Consider the following 26,330-nt stretch of genomic DNA (forward strand, 5'->3'; position numbering starts at 1 on the left):
TGTATGAGACTCTTGTTTTCATGTCAAGGATCACTACCACATTGCCCATCCACTGCACATTCCAAAAGTCTCAGCCATTTATAAGCTGTATTCATTCATTCATAGCCTATTCTGCAGAGACGTATAAGCAAACAGCACACTGAATAGACACAGGGGGGAAACACTTATTTGCCTGATGATAGGCTGCTGACTATTCAAAACAAACCTCATTAGTTGAATTGTGCAATTGCAGGCAGCATGCTGGATGATGTATTAAGTGTTCATGAACACGCATTGGCATGCACACAGACTCAGGACAGATGGCAGTTGACTACCCCCTGCCTAGTCTCACAGATTTAACCTTTCAAGACCAGGAGGTAAGATGGGGAGGAGGTCCCAGCAATTCTCCTTATCAGTATTTTAGAGCATCCTCCCACTCCCAATCTCTCCAAATGTGGACAACCATACATAACCAGAAGTCAGTGGCTATTCTGGGTAAATAAAGACAGTTGGGATATATGCAGAGGGGCACTGAACATACAAGGAGGACATTTTTAATCCTTTCAAAAACCACTTAACATTTTATCCCAATTGTTCACAGTTGCAGCAATTCTCAGAAAAGGAGGCAGATTTCTTTATGGAAATGCAGTGGCTCCCAGGAAAGGGGCGAGACTTTTCTCAAATCCTCTCCCAGGGTGCATCTTGACTGGGCCACCCCACACTACATGCAATGGTTCTTCTCTGTCACTAGAATTATCACAAATAAAGTTTGAGGAGGCATTCAGCAACCTCAGCTAGTTATACTTCAACATTTATTGTCTGATTAACATTGCTATGAATTACTTTCCCCGTATGTCTTCAACAGCATTACCTGGTAATGCCAACTAGACAAGAGGTCTAGCTCATTTGATTTAGATGTGGGTCCTAATCCAGGAAGAGAATGAATTTACCTTGATCATGTTAATCCTCTTACCTATATACAGTATGGGGGACATAGACTTCTCGTACTGGAAACTCCAGAATCTCTTTATGAGGCCGACTGCGGTTTTCAGGGAATGGCTTCACCAGCAACAACTCTGGGCTGAGACAGCAACTGAGACCTTCTGAAGCAGGGGAGATCTCCAACTTGAGCAATCCTTTAAACAAAATATAGTAAAATGAAAGACAAATGCTTTATTAAAAATAAACAAAACAGAAGAAAATGCCAAATCTAACAAATGAGACAGGTCAATACACTCTGATTCACATATAGTCTCAGCATGTACACAGCCTGAGATGGCTGAGAGTGTGAACACTGGGTACACCATCCTCCACAGGATATTTAGCATGAGGTGATTCTCACAGGACCACCTGCCATTTGATGCAGTGGGGAACAAATGGGAATGGGGAGGAAAGGTAAAGCATTGATTAGGGAAAATTATAATGACATGACATGAACTGAGGTAAGGTAGCCTTCAGCCCAGGAGAAGGAATGCTAAGAGAAGCCCAGGGTGGCAAGGAGAACAGATGAATCCTTCAAGGCAAATACTCCAGCACAAATCCCCAATAGCAGGAATACTGCTTGCCTGCTCCAACACCTGAGGAATCCCAAGAAACAAACTTGGCCAGGTTTAGATAATTTTTCTCAGCTTGACAAACCAGGGTTTATGAAGCAGGGAAAGCGTGCTGTGCAGAATGCTCTTCCTTCAGCCATCATCTTTAGGTATTTCATTCCTGACTTGTATTAATCCCAATTTGCTCACTGCATCCAAAATGGTAGACAGTGGCTTAATGTCAGTGAACAAACCAGGATAATAAGCCATCGCTTATGGAGCTGGGAAAGCCTGTCTGAATCCAGTCACTGTATATGGCTGGACCTAGCTTTATTATTAAAAGTACCTGGTATAGATTTCACTCTTCTCTGCAAAGAAGATGATCTCTTGTAATCAGCTAAGAACTTGAATAAGTCTTCATCAGTCAGCCGATCTCCTTCCTGTAAACAGCGAGAAATTTGATAACAGCCTCATAATTATATATATAATCAAATATTTTCTTTTGCAGCTAACTATATATGAAACACTATGACATAATGGCCCCTTCACGGATCACTGCCTTGCCGTGGCGAAGGGGCTTGAAGAACTCAGAGAAGCTATGAACTATGCCATGCAGGGCACCCACGATGGACAGGTCATGGTGGAGAGTTTTGACCAAACGTGATCCACCTGGAGTAGGAACCGACAAGCCACTCCAGTATCCCTGCCAAGAAAACTTCATAGACAAAGACAACAGGCATATAAAAGGTATGATGCTGGAAGATGAGCCCCTCAGGTCGGAAGGCGTCCAACATGCTACTGAGGAAGAGCGGAGGACAAGTACAAGTAGATTCAGAGCTGATGAAGCGTCTGTGCTAAAGCCGAAAGGTCGCTCAGTTGCGGATATGCCTGGAAACGAAAGGAAAGTCCAATGCTGTAAAGAAAAATATTGCATTTTGGAATGTAAGAACCATGAACCTGGGTAAGTTGGATGTGGTCAAAAATGAGATGGCAAGAACTCCCAGAAGTGCAAGCTGGATTTAGAAGAGGCAGAGGAACCAGAGACCAAATTGCAAACATGCGCTGGATTATGGAGAAAGCTAGAGAGTTCTACTTTTGCTTCATTGACTATGCAAAAGCCTTTGACTGTGTCGACCACAGCAAACTATGGCAAGTTCTTAAAGAAATGGGAGTGCCTGATCACCTCATCTGTCTCCTGAGAAATCTCTATGTGGGACAAGAAGCTACAGTTAGAATTGGATATGGAACAACTGATTGGTTTAAAATTGGGAAAGGAGTACAACAAGGCTGTATATTGTCTCCCTGCTTATTTAACTTATATGCAGAATTCATCATGCAAAAGGCTGGGCTGGATTAAGATTGTTGGAAGAAATATCAACAACCTCAGATATGCAGATGACACAACCCTGATGGCAGAAAGTGAGGAGGATTTAAACAACATTTAATGAGAGTGAAAGAGGAGCGCAAAATGTGGTCTAAAGCTCAACATAAAACAAACTAAGATCATGGCCACTGGGCCCATCACCTCCAGGCAAATAGAAGGGGAAGAAATGGAGGCAGTGAGAGATTTTACTTTCTTGGGCTCCATGATCACTGCAGATGGTGACAGCAGCCACAAAATTAAAAGACGCCTCCTTCTTGGGAGAAAGGCGATGGCAAACCTAGACAGCATCTTAAAAAGCAGAGACATCACCTTGCCAACAAAGGTCCGTATAGTAAAAGCTATGGTTTTCCCAGTAGTGATGTATGGAAGTGAGAGCTGGACCATCAAGAAGGCTGATCGCCGAAGAATTAATGCTTTTGAATTATGGTGCTGGAGGAGACTCTTGAGAGTCCCATGGACTGCAAGAAGATCCAACCTCTCCATTCTTAAGGAAATCAGCCCTGAGTGCTCACTGGAAGGACAGATCCTGAAGCTGAGACTCCAATACTTTGGCCACCTCATGAGAAGAGAAGACTCCCTGGAAAAGACCCTGATGTTGGGAAAGATGGAGGGCACAAGGAGAAGGGGACGACAAAGGACGAGATGATTGGATAGTGTTCTCAAAGCTACATTACATAATGGGTGACTTAGGTTTGGTAGGTATCAATGTTCCATGTTCATGTTTATTATGTACCTTGATACTAATTATGTATCACTGTTAAATACAACTCACTTGTGTTCACTTACAATAAAACAGCATTCAAAAAGATTATCAAAAAGAAACGCACAATCACAAAAACTAAGCAAAAAACTGTAACCTAATTGATGTTTGGAGATTAAGACACCCATTGGAGAAACAATTTACATTTTATTCGGAACCAAATCAGTCAATGTCAAGAATAGATCAAATTTGGGTCTCGAATGAGCTAACACCAAGAATTCGACAAATAGAAATCCAGCCAAGAGTAATTTCTGATCATAGCCCAATAAAATTGGAAATTAAAAGGTACGAAGAAAGATACAGTGGTGCCTCGAAATTAATTCGTTCCGCAAGTTTTTTCTTCTTGCGAGTTTTTCGTCTTGCGAAGCACGGTTTCCCATAGGAATGCATTAAAAATCAATTAATGCGTTCCTATGGAGACCGCTTGCCAGGCTGGCGGTGCGGAGAAGGGCTTTTCTCCCCACCGCAAGCCTTCAGCACAGCGCTTCTCCTCTGTTCCCGGGCTTGTGGTGGGAGGAGGGTTTTTCCTCCCCACCGCCAACATTCAGAACAGCATTCTGAATGTTGGCGGTGGGAAGGAAAACCCTCCTCCCACCGCAAGTCTTCAGGACAGCTTTCCGAAGGCTGCCGGTGGGGCGGAGAGACCTCCTCCCGCCGCCAGCCTTCGGAGGAGCCTTCCGAAGCCAGGCGGGGGAGGAGGTCTCTCCGCCCCACCGCCAGCCTTCGGACAGATACGGGAGCAGAGGGGAAGGCGCACAGCGCTTCTCTGTTCCCGGGGCTTGCGGTGGGAGGAGGGTTTTTCCTCCCCACCGCCAACATTCAGAACAGCATTCTGAATGTTGGTGGTGGGAAGGAAAACCCTCCTCCCGCCGCCAGCCTTCGGCGCAGCCTTCCAAAGGCTGCTGGTGGAGCGGAGAGACCTCCTCCCGCCGCCAGCCTTCGGAGGAGCCTTCCGAAGCCTGGCGGGGGGAGGAGGGCTCTCCGCCCCATCGCCAGCCTTCGGAGGAGCCTTCCGAAGCCTGGCGCGGGGAGAAGGGCTCTCCGCCCCATCGCCAGCCTTCGGAGGAGCCTTCCGAAGCCTGGCGGGGGGGGAGGGCTTTCCGCCCCATCGCCAGCCTTCAGAGGAGCCTTCCGAAGCCTGGCGGGGGGGAAGGGCTTTCCGCCCCATCGCCAGCCTTTGGAGGAGCCTTCCGAAGCCTGGCGCGGTGACAAGGGCTCTCCGCCCCATCGCCAGCCTTCGGAGGAGACTTCCGAAGCCTGGCAGGGAGAGGAGGGCTCTCCGCCCCATCGCCAGCCTTCGGAGGAGCCTTCCGAAGCCTGGCGGGGGGAGAAGGGCTCTCCGTCCCATCGCCAGCCTTCGGAGGAGCCTTCCGAAGCCTGGCGCAGGGAGAAGGGCTCTCCGCCCCATCGCCAGCCTTCGGAGGAGCCTTCCGAAGCCTGGCGCGGGGAGAAGGGCTCTCCGCCCCATCGCCAGCCTTCGGAGGAGCCTTCCGAAGCCTGGCGCGGGGAGAAGGGCTCTCCGCCCCATCGCCAGCCTTCGGAGGAGCCTTCCGAAGCCTGGCGGGGGGAGGCGGTCTCTCCGCCCCACCGCCAGCCTTCGGAGGAGGTCCGAGGACAGTGGGGAAGACGCACTGCGCTTCCCCGCTGTCCCCAGAGATTTCCCTAAGGGCTTTTGTCTTGCGAAGGAAGCCTATAGGGAAATTCATTTTGCGAAGCGCCTCCAAAACGGAAAACCCTTTCATCTAGCGGGTTTTCCATCTTGCGAGGCGTTCGTCTTGCGGGGCACCACTGTAATTCAGGTGGAGATTAAACGACTATTTGCTGGACGATCAAAAAATTATACAAGAAGCTCGAAAAAAATTGGCAGAATTTTTCATGGACAACATGAATAAAGGTACAAAGATGAGCACAGTTTGGGACGCAAGTAAGGCAGTAATGAGAGGGTTCTTCATCCAACAGAATGGGATTAAAAACAAGAACAGAGAGAAAGGAAAGAAGGAAATTTTAAGACAAATAATGGACAATGAACAAAAATTAATCAAGAAACCAAATAATTTTAAAATAAAACAAAACATCAAAGTCCTGCAAGCGCAGTTTGCAATGATAATAAATAAAGAGGTGGAATGGAATATCAAAAAGTTAAGGCAAAGAAACTTTGAATTCGCTAATAAATCAGGTAAATGGCTTGCATGGCAAATTAAGAAAAGGAAAGAACAAAATACAATTAACAAAATCATAGTGGATGGAGAAGAAATAGAAAATCCAAAAGGCATAAGGAAAGGATTCTTGGACTTTTACAATCATTTGTATAGTAATAGAGAAAGGAATAACATGAAGAAAATAGAAAGATATTTAAAAGAACAAAAGGTGCAAAAGATCCCGACAGAAAAGAAAGACAGACTGAATGCCCCAATAGAGAATGAGGAAATAACAGAGATTATAAAAGAATTGAAAAAAGGAAAGGCACCAGGACCAGATGGTTTTACATCTAGTTATTACAAAGAACTGAGGCACACCCTGACGGTACCAATGAAAGAAGTTATGAACAATATCTTGAAACAAGATATTCCGGAAACGTGGAAAAAAGCTTTTATTACATTGATCCCCAAGCAAGATTCTGACTTAACACAAGTGAAGAATTATAGGCCAATCTCATTGTTGAACACGGATTATAAGATCTTCTCTGGAATATTAGCAAAAAGATTTAAAAAGATAATGCAAGAATTCATTCATGAAGACCAAGCAGGTTTCCTTCCAGGCAGGCAGACGAAAGACAATGTGAGAAATATAATAAATACTTTGGAGTATCTGACTGCTAGGAATGAGAAACAAGCTTTATTAATGTTTGTAGATGCGGAGAAGGCATTTGACAATATATCATGGGAATTCATGTTAAAAAATTTAGAAATGATGGAAGTGGGGAAAGACTTTTATAATGGTATAAGGGCAATTTACTCAGAGCAAAGAGCAAAATTGATGGTAAATAATGTTCTGACAGAAGAAGTGAAGATAAGGAAAGGTACAAGACAGGGATGTCCTCTTTTGCCATTGTTATTTATAATGGTTCTGGAGGTCCTTTTGAGTTCAACTAGAAGAAATGAACTAATAAAAGGGGTGACAGTGGGTCAAAATGAATATAAGGTTAAAGCCTTTGCTAATGACCTGGTAATAACGATGGAAGACCCTGTAAACAGTTTAAATGAAGTTTTAAACGAGATTGATCAATTTGGCAAGGTGGCCAGGTTTATACTAAACAAGAAAAAAACCAAAGTAATGGTGAAGAATATGGATCAGACTTTAGTAGAAGAAATGCAAAGAGAAACAGAAATTGAAGTGGCTAAGAAGGTAAAATATTTGGGAATATGGTTAACCCCAAAAACTATTGACTTATTTCAAAACAATTATATACCGGTGTGGAATAGAATTAAGAAAGATATGGAAGTTTGGGGCAGAATGAAACTCTCCTTCTGGGGTAGAATTTCAACGATTAAAATGTGTGTGCTTCCAAAGATGTTATTTTTGTTTCAGATGATTCCTATAATTAAGGGGACAAAGATCTTCATGGAGTGGCAAAGAATGATTTCAAGATATATCTGGCAGGGTAAAAAGCCAAGAATAAAATTCAAGCTACTAACGGATGCGAAAGAAAGAGGTGGTTTTGCCCTGCCAGATTTGAAACTATACTATGAAGCGTCTTGTCTCTGCTGGTTAAGGGATTGGATAAAATTAAAAAACAATAAGTTATTAGATTTGGAAGGTTTTGATAACAGATTTGGATGGCACGCCTATTTATGGTTGGAGAAAAAGAAAAGTCATAAAGGTTTTGAGAATCATATTTTCAGGGGCTCCTTATTAGAAATTTGGGACAGGTATAAAAATATACTGGAACCTAAAGTCCCACACTGGTTGTCTCCATTAGAGGTAATGAGTGTAAATAAAATTAATATGAGAGGAAATTGGATTACCTATGGAGACTTGGTAACTAAAGTAAGGGAGAAATGGATAATGAAGCCATATGAACAAGTAAAAGACTATGTGTTTGATTGGTTGCACTATTTTCAGGTAAATGAAATGTTTAAAAAGGATTTAAAAGAGAGGGGATATATAGAAAAAGAATCGAAATTTCATACAGAGATAATAAATAATGATCTTAAGATAATGTCAAAAATGTATAAAATTTTACCGGAACGGCAGACGAAGGATGAGGAGGTTAAATCGGTTATGATACACTGGGCCAAGGATTTTGGTTATAATATACAATTGACTGACTGGGAAAAAGTATGGAATGAAAATATGAAATTTACTGCATGTTTGGCGATAAAGGAAAATATCATGAAAATGGTATATAGATGGTACATTACACCGGTCAAGTTAGCAAAAATGTATAAGACATGTAATAAGTGCTGGAAATGTAAAGAAAAAGAAGGATCATTCTTTCATATGTGGTGGGAATGTAAGAAGGTTAAGGGTTTCTGGGAAATGATATATAATGAACTGAAAAAGATGTTTAAATATATATTTGTAAAGAAACCAGAAGCCTTTTTGCTAGGAATAACAGGAAGAGAGATCAATAGAAGGGACTATAAACTTTTTCAATATGCAGTAACAGCGGCAAGAATACTAATGGCCCAAAAATGGAAACAAGAGGATCTACCGACACTTGAAGAGTGGAGAATGAAACTTATGGATTACGCAGAATTGGACAAAATGACTGGGAAAATTAGATATCAAAAAGACCACAAATTCGTCGAGGACTGGGGAAAGTTTATGGATTATCTGGAAAACAGATGTGATGTACAGACAACGTTAGTCGGTTTCAAAGAGGCTTTGTGATTGTTAAAGATGTATTGTAAAAAAAAACACACAGAAGCGATAAGTTACTATTAACTGGCAATACAAGTTATGAAAAATGCGTAATGAATAGAAAATATGGATGATTGGTGGAGGAGCTGGTGGAAGTACAAAAAACTGGAAATTTGAGAACATGATTGTGTTGATTAATTTGTAAAAGAAAATTTAATAAAAAATTATATATATATATTTAAAAAGAATTCAATGGAGCTTATTCCCAGGGAAGTGGGGCTAAAGTTACAGCTTAAACAATTCATAATTCTGCAACAGAATTAAAAATGCTGAACTTTTTTTGTTTTCAATATTTATTAGACAAGAAAAACTCAGAAACTGCATACTGGTATTTTCAATTTCCTCTACATTACTACCCAAAAATACAGTAGTAAAAGTACTCCTTTTACTTTTCATGTATTTTGTTAGGCTACTTGTTTCTAGGTCACTGGAGGGGGGAAACCATAAAAATCTTGAAGATGTCAGTCTATACTATACCTGTTTAAAAAATGTGTTGAAAGTCAGAGTGGTGTTTTTAAAGGTTGGCAAGGCAGGAACATCCTCCAATCCAAGGCTTCTTTCAGAAAGTCTTCTACCTTGCATTGCCATTGATTTTCTGTCGCCAGTGGACCCTTTGCCTTCAGAAAAAAAATTCAAATGGATCTTAGTTTCAATAAAAAAATGAATCACTTTACTATTGTTATGTTGCACACTTTCGGGATGTAAAAAACTGAAAGACCTCCTCATTTGCTTACATTTTCCATCACCTCATCTTGAAGCTGCAAGACATCACTTAATGCAGAATCAAACAATTGTATCCTATGTTTTAGCATGTGTTAAATTGCAAATTTTATTATACATATATATATTTCATAGAAGCAAGTGTTACATTTAAGTAGTATATAAATAAATAAAGAATATCACATACTTAATTCAAGAAAATTGTAAACACCTCCTGTCAGGGAAGAGTTAGAGTTAGAAGTTTCCAGTTTCCCAGAGGGAGAATGTTTTCCCCAAGGGGAGGAGGAGAGCAGTGAATCTAACAGAAGAGAGCAACAGGAACAACAGGGAGGACAGGATGTTCCCAGGAAAGGCAAGGGTTAAGTCCTATCTCCCTGTTGCTTCGTCTGCGGAAAACCAGGGCATCTAGCACGACAATGTCGCAATCGTAAAGGATGGGAGTCTCTATCTGGAGCAGACATGGGAGACAATTGCCTGAAGTAACTGCATCAGGGAAACGAATGTCCCCGGCTGGAAATGGGAGCTTGCAGCCGGGTGGAGGAGCAATAGAAGGCTCTCATGCGGAACCACCTATCCCAGGACTAATGGTGAAGGTGCAACTACAACTTCCCAATGGACATAGGGTCCAGGTAGAGGCGCTGTTAGACTCAGGAGCGTCAGCAGATTTCATAGACCAGAAATTGGTACAGGAACACAAAATCGCTTTGTTACCTTTGAATTTCCCACTGCGAGTGAAAACAATCGACGGCAGACCGCTACTTTCAGGAGAAGTGACTTATGAGACTCCACCAATGAGAATGGATATGGGTAATCACTCAGAGACCAGGGCATTTCATGTGACCAAACTAGCTGGGCACCCGATGGTGCTGGGCATGAGTTGGCTCAATCGTCATAATCCAGTGATTGCCAAAAACCAAAGGTCTTTGGTTTTTTGTTTGATCTATTGTATAACACATTGTTTGGGGCAAAAGGGAAAAATCTAGGTGGAAGTAATGGGAACAGAGGTAGAAGGGAAGTTGATGGGGAATGAAAGTGAGATTCCGTCACAATATATTGCTTATCGGGATGTTTTTTGTGAAAAAGAAGCAGATAAACTTCTACCACATAGGCCCTATGATTGCAAGATAGACCTAGTCCCTGGGGCACAGTTGCCACCAAGCAAGATATATGCCATGTCGGAAGTAGAATCTGCAGCACTGAGGGAGTTCCTGCAAAAGAATTTGCAGAGAGGTTTTATTAGAGTCCACAGCCTCGGGGGATGCTCCCATATTTTTTTCAAAAAGAAAGGGGAGGAAGGGGGACCAAGATTAGTATGTGACTTCAGAATCCTTAACAGCCAAATGAAGCCTCGCGTGTGCCCACTGCCACATATAGATGACCTCTTAGAGAGAGTAAGGTCAGGACTTCCGGGTTTGCGCCTCCAGGCAATGGCGGAGTTCCTCCGATCGGGAGGAATTTGCTCCGTGGAAATCAGGGTCTGAACCGCCACGGCGAAGGTGGAGACCCACTGAAATCACAGGCAGGAGAAGCTTGTGAACCTGGGACTCGGCTGGCACCTTTTGCGCTTCCCCTACTCACAGGGAAACCCTGATTTGGGGATCCGGAGCGAAGTGGGGTGAGCGGAGCGGTGCTTCGAATTGACTGCTTCTTTCACGGAGTGAAGCCACATCGCTGTTGCCGGAGAGCACTGACTTTTTCCTGTAGACAATTTGACTTTAAACAACTACCCGTGAGTAGATCGGAAAATTGGATCTTTAAATTCATTAATTTGGCATCGAAACGGGAAGGTTTTAAACAGGAAGTCCGCCTTCCTCTTTTGTAAATAGATTGAAGCAAAGACATTGCAAGTTAAAGCCTTGGAAAGTCTTTTGTAAAGGATTAAATCTCCCCTTGGAAGCAGGAGAAGAGGGGGGAAATTTTGGACCTAGCGAGCCTGCAGGAGAGAGTGAAAAATTAAATTACCACTGCTCTGAACCTTTTCTTGTAAGTTTGAAAAGTAATAAAGATTATTTAAAAAAGAGAGAGAGAGAGAGAGAGTAAGGTCAGCCAAAGTCTTTACCAAGCTTGAGCTACGAGGAGCATATAATCTGATAAGGGTCAGAGATGAGTGGAAAACCAGTTTTTGTACTAAGTATGGTGCGTTTGAATTCTTGGCAATGCCTTTTGGCTTGCAAAATGGCTCAGGGGTATTTCAAACTTTCATCAATCACGTCTTAGCAGGTATACTGGATCAGTTCTGTGTCTCTTATTTAGATGACCTCTTAACATATAATGAAAGTATGGAGGAACAAGTAAAACATGTCACGCAGGTGTTAGAGAGATTGAGGACCAACAGGTTATATGTGAAGTTAGAGAAATGTAAGTTCCACACACAAAAGGTGAAGTTCCTGGGATATTACATTTCCCACAAAGGGGTGCACATGGACACCAGTAAAGTTCAGGCAGTGGTGGAATGGGAGGCACCTAAAACTAAGAAAGATCTGCAGAGGTTTTTAGGATTTGCTGATTTCTATCATAAATTCATAGGTAATTACTCCAAAATCACAATGCTACTGACTGATTGTCTAAGAGGCAAGGGGCCATTCAGATGGTTTGAGGAAGCACAGAAGGTCTTTGATAAATTAAAGGCGATTGTCAGGGAACTGACATCGGAGCCGAGTGGAGAGGTAAGGCTCCCCAATGATGCCGGAGAGGGAACCAGCAAGGAGAGAGAGAGAGAGCTTCCGCTGGGGAAGGAAACCAAGGTGACACTAGGAAGAAAGGAGAGGCTGAGAGTACTTCGGAGGGGAGGCTCCGAGACTCTTCCAGTGAGATCAGTGAGGAGAGCGCAGGACCACCGCTTGGCACGCCCACTCTGCACAGAAGGCTTCCGCGCAGGGAAGCGAGGCGGAGACTTGCTGTTAAGGAATTCTTATGTTGGAAGAAATTAGGAAACGCCCACTGACGGATGCTGCCAGTGACTGAGACAGTCGCGCTGTTAGGGCTGTCAAACCGGGGAAAGGTCCAGCTATACAACCAGCTTGGAGCAGTTTGGAATTTACGCACAAGCAACCCCAATTCCCATTACAGTGCTGTTTGCTTCAGAAAAATATCTTATGCACTTAGATCCGAGTAAACGTATGAAGGTAGAAACTGACGCCTCTGATAGGGCTATTGGGGCTATTCTGCTGCAACAGGACAAGGAAGGGGACTGGAGACCCTGTGCATTCTACTCTAGAAAATTAAATTAATCAGAACAAAACTACACCATATTTGATAAGGAACTTTTAGCTGTGCATGCTGCCTTTAAAGTGTGGAGACATTTTTTGGAAGGGGCGTCACATCAGGTGGTGGTACAAACAGATCATAAGAATTTAGAGTATTGGAGAACTGCTGGACAGCTAAACCAAAGGCAAATTAGGTGGGCAGAGTTTTTTGCTGGGTTTAATTTTAGGATTGAGTACATACCTGGGCATCAAAACGTTCGTGCAGATGTGCTATCACGCAAACCTGAGTATATGGAAGGGGAAGCACCTCCCAAGTTGCAAGAAATGCTGAGATCGGATCAGTGGCGATGTGCAGCCGTAGTAGTGGACGGCAGGGAATTCCAGCGATTGACAGTAACAGATGAGTTTGCACAAAGGAAAATGGAGGAACTGAGAAAAGGTAGAGGGGAAGAGGAAGGTTTCAAGGGAAAAGGTGGATTGTTGTACAGGAGAGGGGTGCTGTATGTACCTGAAGGTGAATTAAGAGGTAAAGTGTTGAGGCAACATCATGATAACCCGACTGCAGGACATTTTGGTAGAGAAAAGACCCTGTATCAAATCACATGGCAGTTCTGGTGGCCAAAGTTGAGGGAGGTAACACAATATGTAAGAGGTTGTGAACTATGTCAACGAGCCAAGGCACCCAGAGCAGCTCCCACAGGGTTGTTGCAACCTATGCCCATGCCGGGAAGGCCTTGGGATGTGGTGTCTATGGATTTTATAACGGATCTACCGTCATCGCATAGGCAAACAGTGATCTTTGTGGTGGTTGACATGCTAACCAAGATGGCAAATTTAATAGAATCATAGAATCAGAATCATAGAGTTGGAAGAGACCATAAGGGCCATCGAGTCCAACCCACTGCCAAGCAGGAAACACCATCAGAGCACTCCTGACATATGGTTGTCAAGCCTCTGCTTAAAGACCTCCAAAGAAGGAGACTCCACCACACTCCTTGGCAGCAAATTCCACTGTCAAACAGCTCTTACTGTCAGGAAGTTCTTCCTAATGTTTAGGTGGAATCTTCTTTCTTGTAGTTTGGAACCATTGCTCTGTGTCCGCTTCTCTGGAGCAGCAGAAAACAACCTTTCTCCCTCCTCTATGTGACATCCTTTTATATATTTGAACATGGCTATCATATCACCCCTTAACCTCCTCTTCTCCAGGCTAAACATGCCCAGCTCCCTTAGCCGTTCCTCATAAGGCATCGTTTCCAGGCCTTTGACCATTTTGGTTGCCCTCCTCTGGACACGTTCCAGTTTGTCAGTGTCCTTCTTGAACTGTGGTGCCCAGAACTGGACACAGTACTCCAGGTGAGGTCTGACCAGAGCAGAATACAGTGGCACTATTACTTCCCTTGATCTAGATGCTATACTCCTATTGATGCAGCCCAGAATTGCATTGGCTTTTTTAGCTGCCGTGTCACACTGTTGGCTCATACCATGTGCCAAAATTCTGACAGCGCAGGAAACTGCAAAGATGTTTTTAGATAATATTTTTAGGTTGCATGGTATGCCATCACAAATCATTTCCGATAGAGGGGCCCAATTTACATCACAATTTTGGAGGAGGTTAATGCAATTACTAGATGTGGAGCTAAGCCTCACGTCAGCGAGACACCCGCAAACCAATGGGGAAGCTGAAAGAACAAATGCAACACTACAACAATATCTGAGGTGTTATGCTGGTTGTCAGCAAAGCGGATGGTTAGAGAAGTTGAGTCTAGCAGAGTTTGCATATAATAATGCAATGCATGTGTCTACGGGCAGAGCCCCATTTGTGGCAAACTATGGCTTGCACCCAAGGGCATTCCCAGGTCAAGAGGAGCAGTTAGCAGTACCAGCAGCAGAACAAATGATAGAGGAGTTGAGGTGCATTCATGAGATACTGAAAGAGGATTTGGAAGAAGCTAAAGAGGTTTACAAGAGAGCTGCAGACAGGCATCGGCGAGTTGGGGAATAAATCCAAGTAGGGAGCTGGGTATGGCTGTCTACCAAGGGACAACCAATACAAGGGAGGTGTAAAAAGCTAGAGCCAAGAAGATTGGGACCTTTCCAAGTAAAGGCTCAAATTAACCCAGTCGCTTTCAAGCTTCATTTACCTGAAAATATGAAAATACACCCTGTATTTCATAGATCTTTATTGTCAGTGTTTGTACCAGCACATAAGTATCAAATTTCAAGGGAACCACCTCCTTTACCCACCTTGATTGGGGAAGAGGAGACCAAAGTGGAAGAGATATTAGACTCGAGAATAAGTAGGAGGAAATTACAGTGTTTGGTTGCATGGAAAGGGTTAAATAAGAACTCACGGGAACCAACAGAAAAAATAAACATTCCGGAATTGCAGAGAAAATTTCATAGAAAATATCCCCACAAGCCAAAACCCCATAACTGGCATCTTCAAGAAATTTTTGAAAAGACAGATAGCGAGGAAGAGGAGTTCATAGGGTTCGGTCCTTCAGAAACAGAGGAGAGCAAGGAGGAGGAAGAAGGGGGGCTTAGGGGAGGGGGTGATGTCAGGGAAGAGTTAGAAGTTTCCAGTTTATCAGAGGGAGAAAGCATTCCCCAAGGGGGGAGGGAGAGCAGTGAAGCTAATAGAAGAGAGCAAGAGGAACAACACAATATCCCCACAAGCCAAAACCCCATAACTGGCATCTTCAAGAAATTTTTGAAGAGACAGATAGCGAGGAAGAAGAGTTCATAGGGTTCGGTCCTTCAGAAACAGAGGAGAGCGAGGAGGAGGAAGAAGGGGGGCTTAGGGGAGGGGGTGATGTCAGGGAAGAGTTAGAAGTTTCCAGTTTCTCAGAGGGAGAAAGCATTCCCCAAGGGGGGGAAGAGAGCAGTGAATCTAATAGAAGAGAGCAAGAGGAACAACAGGAAGGGACCGGCTGTTCCCAGGAAAGGCCAGGGTTCAGTCCTATCTCAGATTGGGAGGAGGGGAGATACAGGCCAGCTCTAGCCAGGAGGGTAGGAAAAAGAGTGGGAAAGCGAAGGGAAGGGCGCCTTTGCCATTTTGAGAGTGGCTGGTCACGGAGAAGCAGAGCTCAGAAGGTATCTGAAAGAAGTGACTCTGAGGAAGAATAGTTAAAGTTAAGAACCGTTTATAAGATTGTTTTGCTAATACGCAATAAAAAGTTATAAAAGAACAAGAAGCATTTGTGTGGTGATCTGAAGAGGACAACGACCAGGCCTGACACCTCCATACTTTATTCATTTCTATAACAGCCTTGCAGGAAATATAACCAGAGGCTGTGAGATTATAATTCCCCTGTTACAGGGCTAAAGGTCAAGCTATGGATTGCCACAGGGGAAGAAAGCCTTCCCATAGGGCTTGTTCCTCTCATCGCTATAAACTATCACATCAGTGAAGGCAGCAGCATGAAATTGCTGAATTACATCTCACTGAGAAGTTTAGTACTATTCCTTTGGGTCTGAACAGAGTCAATGGCTTCCCATCCAACTCTCACAACAAGTGTTAATAAAATAATCTTAGCAATGCTGCTGTAAAGGGTGACTGTGCCTATCTAGCACACTTTTAAGCTCCAATTGAAGACTGGAATTTTTATTTTCCTGTGGAGGGATGCATTGCCTTTGGAGAGTAACCTGTTATTTTTTGCCATACTTTTTTCTCCTTCATATCCTTGTAAACTGCCAATTTCACGGATCTTCCAAAATGTGCTTTACAAATACAGGACACAAATTACATTATAATCTAGAGGCTGAAGCAAAGCCACTTCCTTGACATGATATTTTTAAAATTTCCTGTTTCAATATTAATTCTTATGTACACATACACACAACATTTAAACTTACCATTTAAAACTTCTAACTCTGCTATATCTCTTTCAAGTGTTGAAACACTGAAGAAATTTGCTAAATTTATTGGAACCCAAGCAAAAGGCATACGATACTTTCCCAAACGTTGGCAAAAGGACTCAGCATGCACTTTTAATTTCTCAATTTTTTCTTTAGTCTGAAAGAAAGCAGAAAAGGGGATTAGCTAAAATAAGACATGTATCCAAACACTGTGAAAATTAGTTTGTAACACACACTAGCAACCTCTGTTAATTCCTCTATGGATGCCATAAATTAAGGTAGTTAGAACAGGGGTGGAGTGAAAAGTGAAGCGGCAGAATAGAAGAGAGAAATAGCTTCAGAAATGGGATTGAGAAGGAGAAAAGTTTGCTAATTCATTACTTTATTTTATTTATTAATCTATTTATTTCACAAGATTTATATACTGTTTTGATTGGACTCAAACCTCAAATTGGTTTATAAAAAAACCAAAAGCATCAGTAGAAAAACAGATAAAAATGACTAAGCCAAAATGTGGGGGAATGGCAGGTGGAGCGTGTAAGCAGGGAGAGCAGAACCCCCCCCCCCCCCGTTATTATACATAGATAAAAACAACAACAGTCCTGAGGCACTGAATTTAGACTGGAATAGGAGCGCTTTAATAATATTTCTGGTTTAAGCTTTCGCAAGCCATCTTTGACAGATGTATCAGGGAAACAGGTGTGCATTTCATGTAAAAATCTTTATTATATCTGTCAGGGGTTCAGAAGGAGAGACACAGGAGGGGGAGCAAATGGAGAGTGAGGAGGAGGAGTACGAGGGGGGCGCAGGCAGTGACAGTGGCCAGAGTTATTCCACAAGCCTCTCTAGCGAATCGGAGGACTCACAGAAGGGAGCGCCGGTGGCCAGAGCAAGGGAGATTCCAAGGGAGAAACCTCAAGAGGGAGGGGCCAGCGGGGAGTCTCTGAACAGCAGCTGGAGATCAGGGCCAGCGTCTCCACCAGAGCGCAGTGGGGAGGGGGAGTCCCAGGAGTCGGGACCAGTGTCCTCACCACCAGAGGGAGGAGAGGAGTCAGGTTTGGCAACACTCACATCAGGAAGCGGGGAAACGGTCAGAAGGAAAGTCACCGGCTGGGCGCGCGCGCCAAGTTCAAATGTACAGGAGCGCGGCACAGCGGGGAGCCCGGGAAGGGAGCCAGGTCCTAAAGCCCGCCGGAGGGAGGGGCAAGACTCAGGAGGCTCCGCGTCAGAGGAGTCCAGGAAGGAGGGAACCCCAGAGGGCAGAAGGACCCAACGCAGGAAAGAGCAGCGCAAGAGGTGGAGCCAGGCTAGAATCTTAAACTGGTGTGGGTGGAGCAGTGAGTCAGAGGGGACTTAGCCGGTCTAGCGTTAAGACGTGGGCCTGCGCGCCCAGAGCTTGGAAATGGAAACTAAACTTCAATAAAGACTTTTGTATATAATATCCACTGGGCGTTGGTCCTCTGTGAGCTGGGACCTAGCGGCAGTCCTGACAGTAAGTCCCCTCTCCATTTTCACCAATTTTGCAACCTCGTGGAGTGCGGGAAAGCAGCGAGGGGTGAAGATTGGTGCTTCGCGAGCTCACGAAAAACAGGGAAATGACTACCGAAGAGAGGATAGCGAGTTTGCAAAACGCAGTGACGCAGTTGACTGCAGAAATTGCGGCTTCCAGAAAGAAAGAACAGGAAGCAGCTGCTGCCTGCCAGGATCTGCGAACCAGGTTAGAAGTGCTAAGTACACAGAGGCTACCAGCCACCAGACCAGAAGGGATTGGGCTGGGAAACAGAGGAGGGAGCCTGGTATCTCACTTCAATGGGGACCTGCAGGAGTATCCAAACTTCAGAGCAGATGTGATTTATACATTGCAGCTGCTTGACAAAGACTTTAAAAATGAGGGAGAGAAAGTGGGATTTATTATTTCGCATTTGCGGGGGGAGGCAAAATCGTGGCTGCGCAATCTATGGAGAGACAAGGATCCAGCCCTCCAAAATGCGGCTGCCTTCATTAAAGTGATGGATGCGTGTTTTTTATCTGAGATTGATGTGGATATCGCTAGGAGGGAGATTCACGGACTAAGACAAGGTAAAGCCACTGTGAGGCAATATCATGCACGTTTTTTCGGATTGGTGAATGTACTAGCCTGGGAGAAAGAATCGCCTGCCGTCAGAGACCTGTTCTGGGAGGGGTTGAGCGGAGCTGTGAAAGATGAGATCGCAAGGGGGGGAAGACCCCAAACCACCAAGGAAGTGGTGGAACGGGCACTCTCCATTGGGGTTCGGTTGGAAGGACGCCCTTGGGGCAGGGAGGAAGGGCATTTGGGACGCACGCCAGCGAAAGGACTGCCTCCCTTCCCCAAGGAGGCGGCGCGCGCTCGATCCATGCCTCCGCTGGGAGGGGGAGAGGAGCCGATGGAGATAGGTGGTGCTAAGGCTCACTCCACAGTCGGAGCCCTAACTCCGGGAGCAGTCAAGATGAAGCCTCCTAGAGGAACCAGGAAGTGCTACATCTGCGACAGTGCTCAGCATATGGCAAAAGAGTGTCCCCAGCGGTTTCACAAGCATACTGCAGCCGCAGCGACAGTAACAGACGCAATTCAGCAGAGGGAGTCGCAGCAGGAAAACTCCACTGTCTGGCTGGAGATGGCGTCTCTGGGGACCAGCCAGACAAGTCAGTGAAGCAATCCCCAGGGATCTTACAGCCCACCGACCCCCTCCCACCCAAACCAGTAGTGCAGCTCACCGCATCCCTTCAGCTCCCCAATGGGCTACTGGTGGAAATTCCCATCACCGTAGACTCGGGGAGCAATGCAGATTTTATAGACATGCAGTTCCTCCAGCAACATGGCATAGCCCTTCTGCCAGCGGCGGTACCTCTGAAAGTCGTCACAGTGGACGGCAGGGAGCTACTGGGAGGGCAAGTGCTACAGCAGACGCCGCCAATGGTGATGCGCATTGGAAACCACCGTGAGGTCATCAGCTTCAACGTCACCCGCCTGTCAGACACGCCCATAGTGTTGGGAATGAGTTGGCTGGATAGGCACAGCCCGGCATTAGCTTGGTACCAGCGGCAACTGACCTTCGGCTCCTCTTACTGCGCAGAACACTGCATCCTGGCGGACTTGGAAGATGAGGGGCACGAGGATGGACCACAGCTGAACTTGGGCATGTTGCAAGCGGTGCCTAACAAATACAAGGAGTTTTTGGAGGTCTTCTGCGAGAAAGAGGCGGATAAGCTGCCACCCCACAGACCCTACGACTGCAAGATCGACCTCCTGCCCGGGGCGACGCTCCCGACGGGGAAACTGTACTCCATGTCTGAGGATGAATTGCAAGAGCTCAGGGAGTTCATAGATCACAACCTGAAGCGGGGATTCATCCGGGAGTCCAAGGCGGCAGGAGGCAGTCCCGTGTTCTTTGTAAAGAAGCGGGACACGCCCCAAAAGAGGCTGGTCGTTGATTTCCGCTTCTTGAACCTCAAGACCAAGCCCTCAGCATTCCCTATGCCCAAGATCGATGACCTGCTGGCGACGGTGAGGAAGGGTCGCATCTTTACCAAGTTGGATCTGCGCGGAGCGTACAATCTCATTCGCGTACGGGAAGGCGACGAGTGGAAAACAACCATGTTTACGCCGCTGGGCACTTATGAATACAGAGTTATGCCTTTTGGATTAAAAAATGGTTCCCACTGCTTTCAAGCCTTCATGCATCATGTCTTGGCGGGTCTCCTCTACAAGAAGTGCGTCTGCTTCCTGGATGACATCCTAATCTTCTCGGAATCGCCGGAGGCTCACGAGAGAGATGTTAGGGAAGTTCTGCAGAGGCTGCGGGAGCACAGGCTGTACGCCAAGCTGGAGAAGTGCCAGTTCGACAAGACGGAGGTGGATTTCTTGGGCTACAAACTGTCCGACAAGGGACTGGCTATGGACGGTGCCAAGGTACGTGCAGTACTGGATTGGAAGAGCCCACGCAATAGGAAGGAAGTACAGAGGTTTGTCGGTTTTGCCAACTTTTATCGCAAGTTCATCAAGGGTTTCGCCATGCAGACAGCGGCCATCACCGACACCCTCAGTTCCAAGAAGAAGAGGTTCATCTGGACGGAGCAGGCAGAGCAGTCCTTTCAGAAGCTCAAGCAGCTCTTCGCTTCCGAAGAGAACCTACTGCACGTAAATCCCAGCAGGCCCATGAGAGTGGAGACGGACGCCTCAGACAGGGCCGTGGGAGCCGTTCTGTTGCAGCAAGACCACCAGGGGGACTGGAGGCCGTGCGCTTTCTACTCCAGAAAACTCAGCAAAGCGGAGCAGAACTACACCATTTGGGACAGGGAGTTGCTGGCCATACATGCAGCCTTCAAGGCGTGGCGGCACTTCCTCGTCGGAGCCAAGCACACGGTGCAGGTCCGCACAGACCATAAGAACTTGGAGTACTGGCGCACGGCGAGGTTCCTGAACCAGCGACACATCCGCTGGGCGGAGTTCTTTGCAGATTTCGACTTCAGAATTGAGTACATCCCAGGAAACAGCAACGTCTTGGCGGACGCGCTGTCCAGAAAACCGCAGTATCTGGAGGCAGAGGCACCGGCGGCGGCCAAGCACATTTTCGCACCACAGGCGTGGGCATGCGCGTCAGCCACGGTGGACCTGGACGCGGTGCGCCGCGCGCTGCGAACAGACTCGTTCGCCCGAGCCAAGATGGAGGAGGTGTGCAGTGGCAAGGCGAGGGGCGACGAATTCCAAGTGCGAGACGGCCTGCTCCTACGCAAGGGAGTCCTCTACGTACCAGGAGACAGCCTCCGCGCGAAGGTCCTGCAACAGCTGCACGACGCGCCCAGCGCGGGGCACTTCGGCAAGGAGAAGACGGTGGACTTAGTAGCCAGAGACTTTTGGTGGCCTAAGATGCGGGGGGATGTCGCGGACTATGTCAATAGGTGCGACACCTGCCAAAGGGCTAAGCCTGTGCACCAGCCGCCGGCGGGCCTGTTGGAACCGCTACAGACACCGTTCGTACCGTGGGAGAGGGTAGCCCTGGACTTTGTCACAGATCTACCCAGCTCAAGGGGCAAGACGGCAGTGCTCGTGGTAGTGGACCTGTTCACCAAGATGGCCCACTTCATTCCGTGCGCGAAGGTGGCCACGGCCGAGCAGACCGCTAAGATGTTCATAGACCACGTGTTCAAGGTGCACGGCCTACCACGGTCTATTTTGTCCGACCGGGGGCGCCAGTTCATCTCCAACTTCTGGCAAAAGCTGATGGGATTCCTGAACGTCAAGGTCAGCCTGGCGTCGGCGAGACACCCGCAAACTAACGGGCAGGCGGAAAGGGTCAACGCCATCATGCAGCAGTACCTGAGATGCTACGCGAACCAGCAGCCATCGACCTGGGTGGACTATCTACCGTTGGCCGAGTTTGCCTACAACAACACGAAGCACGGGTCCACGGGGGTGACCCCATTTTTTGCCAACTACGGGAGGCATCCCAGAACCTTCCCGGGTCTGGACACAGTGCGGGAGGGGGAGCCACAGGGAGCAGAGGAAGTGGCAGCGGAGTTGCAGGAGATCCACGAGCAGCTCAGGAGGCAGTTAGAGTTGGCAAAACAGGCTTACAAAGTGCAGGCAGATCGACACAGGAGGGTTGGGGAGGACATCCAGGTGGGAGACTGGGTCTGGTTGGCAGCACAAGCAGTTCCAGCCAGATCGTTAGCCAAGAAGAAACTAGGGCACAAGCAGCTAGGGCCTTACCAAGTAGAGGCGCAGATCAACCCAGTGGCCTTCCGGTTGACACTCCCGGAGGGTTCCAGAATGCACCCGGTCTTTCATAGATCAGTGCTCACGCCCTACAGAGAGCCCCACAGGTTTCAAGCACCGGGGAAGGCGCCAGACCCGCTCAGAGAAGCGCCCAAAAAAGGGGGGTCGCCGAAAGGGGAGCCACTTAATGAAGCCACTGAGATTTTAGACTCAAGGTGGGGGGAGGACGGGATTGAATATCTTCTCGCCACGGAGGACACCCCGGCCAGCGCCAACAGGTGGGTGCCGGATTACGCAGTGGAAGAGCAGTTGCTCAAGGAAGAATTCCACACACTTTTCCCGCACAAGCCTATGCCGGCGGGCTTTTTCGAGGATTGTTTGTTCACACCCACACTCTCGGCCAGCACTTTCCGGGGTTTCTCGTCAGCTGAGGACTCGGCTCCGGGAGGCAGCTCTCCGGAGGGATCACTTTCAGGTTTTGGCACGGGGGGATCTTATTGGTGGGAGGACCAACCCGAGGTGGGCTGGCGCAGAGACATGCCGAAGGGGCCCTGGGAGGTGGACCCCCATCAAACAACAGGGGGAGGAGGGCTCTTGGGTGATTTGGGGTCGAGCGCAGATTTCGAGCACACCGCGCAGGAGATGGAAGCGGAGGAGGTCGTCGTCGACGAGCCCATGGGGGACTTCCCGGACTTATCTCGATGGTTGCAAGCCTCAGGGGACGAGCTGTATCCTGGACTCACCCCTACAACAATGGAGCACCCGGAACCCGCACCGGAAGAGGGGGAGGGGGGAAGGGGGGGCTTCGAGGGGGGGATGGATGTCAGGGGTTCAGAAGGAGAGACACAGGAGGGGGAGCAAATGGAGAGTGAGGAGGAGGAGTACGAGGGGGGCGCAGGCAGTGACAGTGGCCAGAGTTATTCCACAAGCCTCTCTAGCGAATCGGAGGACTCACAGAAGGGAGCGCCGGTGGCCAGAGCAAGGGAGATTCCAAGGGAGAAACCTCAAGAGGGAGGGGCCAGCGGGGAGTCTCTGAACAGCAGCTGGAGATCAGGGCCAGCGTCTCCACCAGAGCGCAGTGGGGAGGGGGAGTCCCAGGAGTCGGGACCAGTGTCCTCACCACCAGAGGGAGGAGAGGAGTCAGGTTTGGCAACACTCACATCAGGAAGCGGGGAAACGGTCAGAAGGAAAGTCACCGGCTGGGCGCGCGCGCCAAGTTCAAATGTACAGGAGCGCGGCACAGCGGGGAGCCCGGGAAGGGAGCCAGGTCCTAAAGCCCGCCGGAGGGAGGGGCAAGACTCAGGAGGCTCCGCGTCAGAGGAGTCCAGGAAGGAGGGAACCCCAGAGGGCAGAAGGACCCAACGCAGGAAAGAGCAGCGCAAGAGGTGGAGCCAGGCTAGAATCTTAAACTGGTGTGGGTGGAGCAGTGAGTCAGAGGGGACTTAGCCGGTCTAGCGTTAAGACGTGGGCCTGCGCGCCCAGAGCTTGGAAATGGAAACTAAACTTCAATAAAGACTTTTGTATATAATATCCACTGGGCGTTGGTCCTCTGTGAGCTGGGACCTAGCGGCAGTCCTGACAATATCATATGTACCTTCCCAACTTCACTTTCTTTTAGAACCAGGTAGGGTTCTGCACAATCTCCAATTTCGCCTTGTTGAAGGACTTTTTCAATCTACCAAAAAGGAAAGAAAAGAAAAGAAAAAAGAGATTTCAAAACACTGAAAAGAAAATGAAATTTAATAAAGTGCATTGCTAGTATATGTCAACATAGTAAAATTTGGAACATAAGCTATAGTTACTAATTACAACCTTGGTCAGTACTGAGAGAAATACCTTCCCTTCCTGTGCTGATGAGATTCAAAGGAGAAAATGGAGAGATATTCAAACGTTGAAAAAGATGTACATAGAGTATTATGGGATCGAAGTGCTAAACTGGTGAAAATTAATAAAAATTATTTAACAAAAAAAAGGGGAAAAAAGGAGGAAGTGAAGTGCTGAGCTGGGGAGTGGAGTGGCTGAGTTAACCTTGAGAAACCAGCTATGCACTGAATAACAACCACAACAGCACTGCAGGCACCCAGAAAGGAATGCCACTCATCATCTTTGGAAATGGTGATGATTGATATAAATGGCAGAGGATAAGGTCAATGAAAATTATATACTAGAATTGTCATACACAGAATGAAATGAAAGCAGTATTATATTATCACTTGAAGCTTTACAAAAGTATGTAAATGCTTTAAATCGGTGTTTCTCTTTTTTTGTAATTTTTTAAAATTAATTCTCCAATATACCTCCAATAATAGCCAAATTATAACAATTCCCAAATTATACAATTCTCAAAATGCCAATCTACTTCCAATTAATACATTTTAGTTTAAGTGGCCCCCCTCACGACGGTTTGGGTGCATTTCCGAAAGTTATATCACTGTGTTCTATAATCTTAATTAATATCAGTTACATTTCAGTAATAATAATAATCCATTAGCCAACAGCTGTGAGGAGAATCAGAATTTACAGGGTTAAATAGTTCTGTGTAACGTCTCTGCATACTGAGGCATGGTTTCTTTCACATACGGGAATCTTTCTTTGTATGTGAGTTACTTTCACTTTTCGCTGATGAGCCGAAGAGAATGTCTGCTCGATCTCCCGGCTGATTTATTGTGTTTTTCTATACATGATTAAAGCCTTCTTAGATTAGCAAGAAGCTTGCGTACAGACTATGATTTATTGCACCTACACAAGGCACACACCGCTGCTGCGATACTCTGCTTGGAGCCAGGAAGAAGTCTGAAGACTCAGAGAGGCACAGGAAAGTGTGCTGGACACCATTCTAACTCCAGAACAGCTCCATTATTAATGATTTCCATTCATGATGTTAAAATATATAAATTTATAAAGCTTCAAGTGAGGAACTCAAACTATTATCTTTCTTTTGCCCTGTGTGTGAAAACTGTTCTATTCATGGAGATGCCTTCTTTCCATATATGGCACTGCCTCTTTTACTTCCCAACTGTTGTTTTCTCCCATCACGGCTACTGGCAGAACTGAATCTCCAAGTTTCTCAGGGGTCTTATCTCTCCATCCCTTGCTTCGATGTCTTCAGAACAGGTGACAGTCTGCTAGAAACCATTCTGTCTCACTAATAAAACACGTTGCAGATCTTCGCCATTTTCCCCTCAGACTAGAAAAAGGTGGGCAGTTTTCGAACACGCTGAAGATTTAATTCTCCTTTCCAACTCCCAGAATCTCTGCAGCGTTCTTATCACAGTCCCCCAAATTATTTTCCTTCCAGCAAGAGATTTATGGCTCTGTTAAACTTTATCTTATATTACATTTTGTCAGTAGAACACACAAATCTGTCTCTTTTTCCTTGTCTGTTTTTTTAAACAGAGGTGAGGGGAATTTGAAGAATGTTTATTGCTCAGATAAGCCTTGGCGTCCAACCCGCTTCGGCTGCGCAGCAACCAGCCAGGCCTCCGGACTTCAAAGGCCACATTCCAAAGGCTCTGAGCAAACTCAGAGATGAGCAGCGGTAAGAGAAAGCTGCAAACTCAAAACCTTTCTTCAGTGTGCTTAAATAAAGTCCACTCAGGATCTTAGCAGATAGAAGCAGTTTTTATTTACAGCAGACTATCCATTATCTATCACAGCGAACAGCATCGTGAAAACACGTCCTCTCTCCTCAAATGCGAAAGTAGAGAAAAAGAACAAAGGCTGGAGACTCTCGGAAATGACGCATAATCTCCCCCCTCCCAAATTGTAGGCAGGGCGTACACTCTGAGCTGTTTAACCCTGTAAGCTCAGGTTCTCCTCACACCCCTACTCGCCCTGCGCTACTGTGGGGAAAGTATGTACAGAACTTACCCCCAACTCCAAACCACCACAAAACTCCCCATGACGCTGGAAGGTTAAAGGTTTGGTAAATCCATCGGCCAAGTTAATGTGACTGGCACAATACTTCAGCCGAATCAAACCTGACTGAACACTCTGGCACACATTTTGGAAATAGATAGATAGATAGATAGATAGATAGATAGATTCTTTATTGTCATTACACAAGTGCAACATTGCACAAGTGCAACGAAATTGGATGCCATCCCTTAAAAACAACAAAAGCAACACAACAACAACAACCAAACAAACCACATTCCAGCCACACCCACACCCACACCCATCAAACTCCCAGGTCACACTATCGAGTTACTGCATTTAAGAAGGCCACAGCTCTTGGATAGAAACTATTTTTCAGTCTATTTGTCCTTGACTTGATGTTTCTGTATCTCCT

At 46.3% G+C, this 26,330-nt stretch overlaps 1 protein-coding gene across 5 annotated transcripts in view; it reads right to left on the bottom strand.

The window, feature by feature from the left end:
- The window catches only part of DOCK8 (dedicator of cytokinesis 8), a 156,667-nt gene that overhangs the window by 79,799 nt on the left and 50,538 nt on the right, over nt 1–26,330 (bottom strand). For all 5 annotated transcript variants that reach the window (XM_083701855.1, XM_083701853.1, XM_083701854.1 and 2 more), the window contains 5 exons: nt 23,634–23,714; nt 16,300–16,459; nt 8,996–9,135; nt 1,858–1,951; nt 953–1,115 (listed from right to left, as the gene is read on the bottom strand). In XM_083701855.1, the coding sequence (XP_083557981.1) occupies nt 953–1,115; nt 1,858–1,951; nt 8,996–9,135; nt 16,300–16,459; nt 23,634–23,714 (638 nt within the window). The remainder of the gene's footprint in view (nt 1–952; nt 1,116–1,857; nt 1,952–8,995; nt 9,136–16,299; nt 16,460–23,633; nt 23,715–26,330) is intronic.

Source organism: Podarcis gaigeae, assembly GCF_964106915.1.
Source record: "Podarcis gaigeae genome assembly, chromosome: 11".
NCBI lineage: Eukaryota > Metazoa > Chordata > Lepidosauria > Squamata > Lacertidae > Podarcis > Podarcis gaigeae.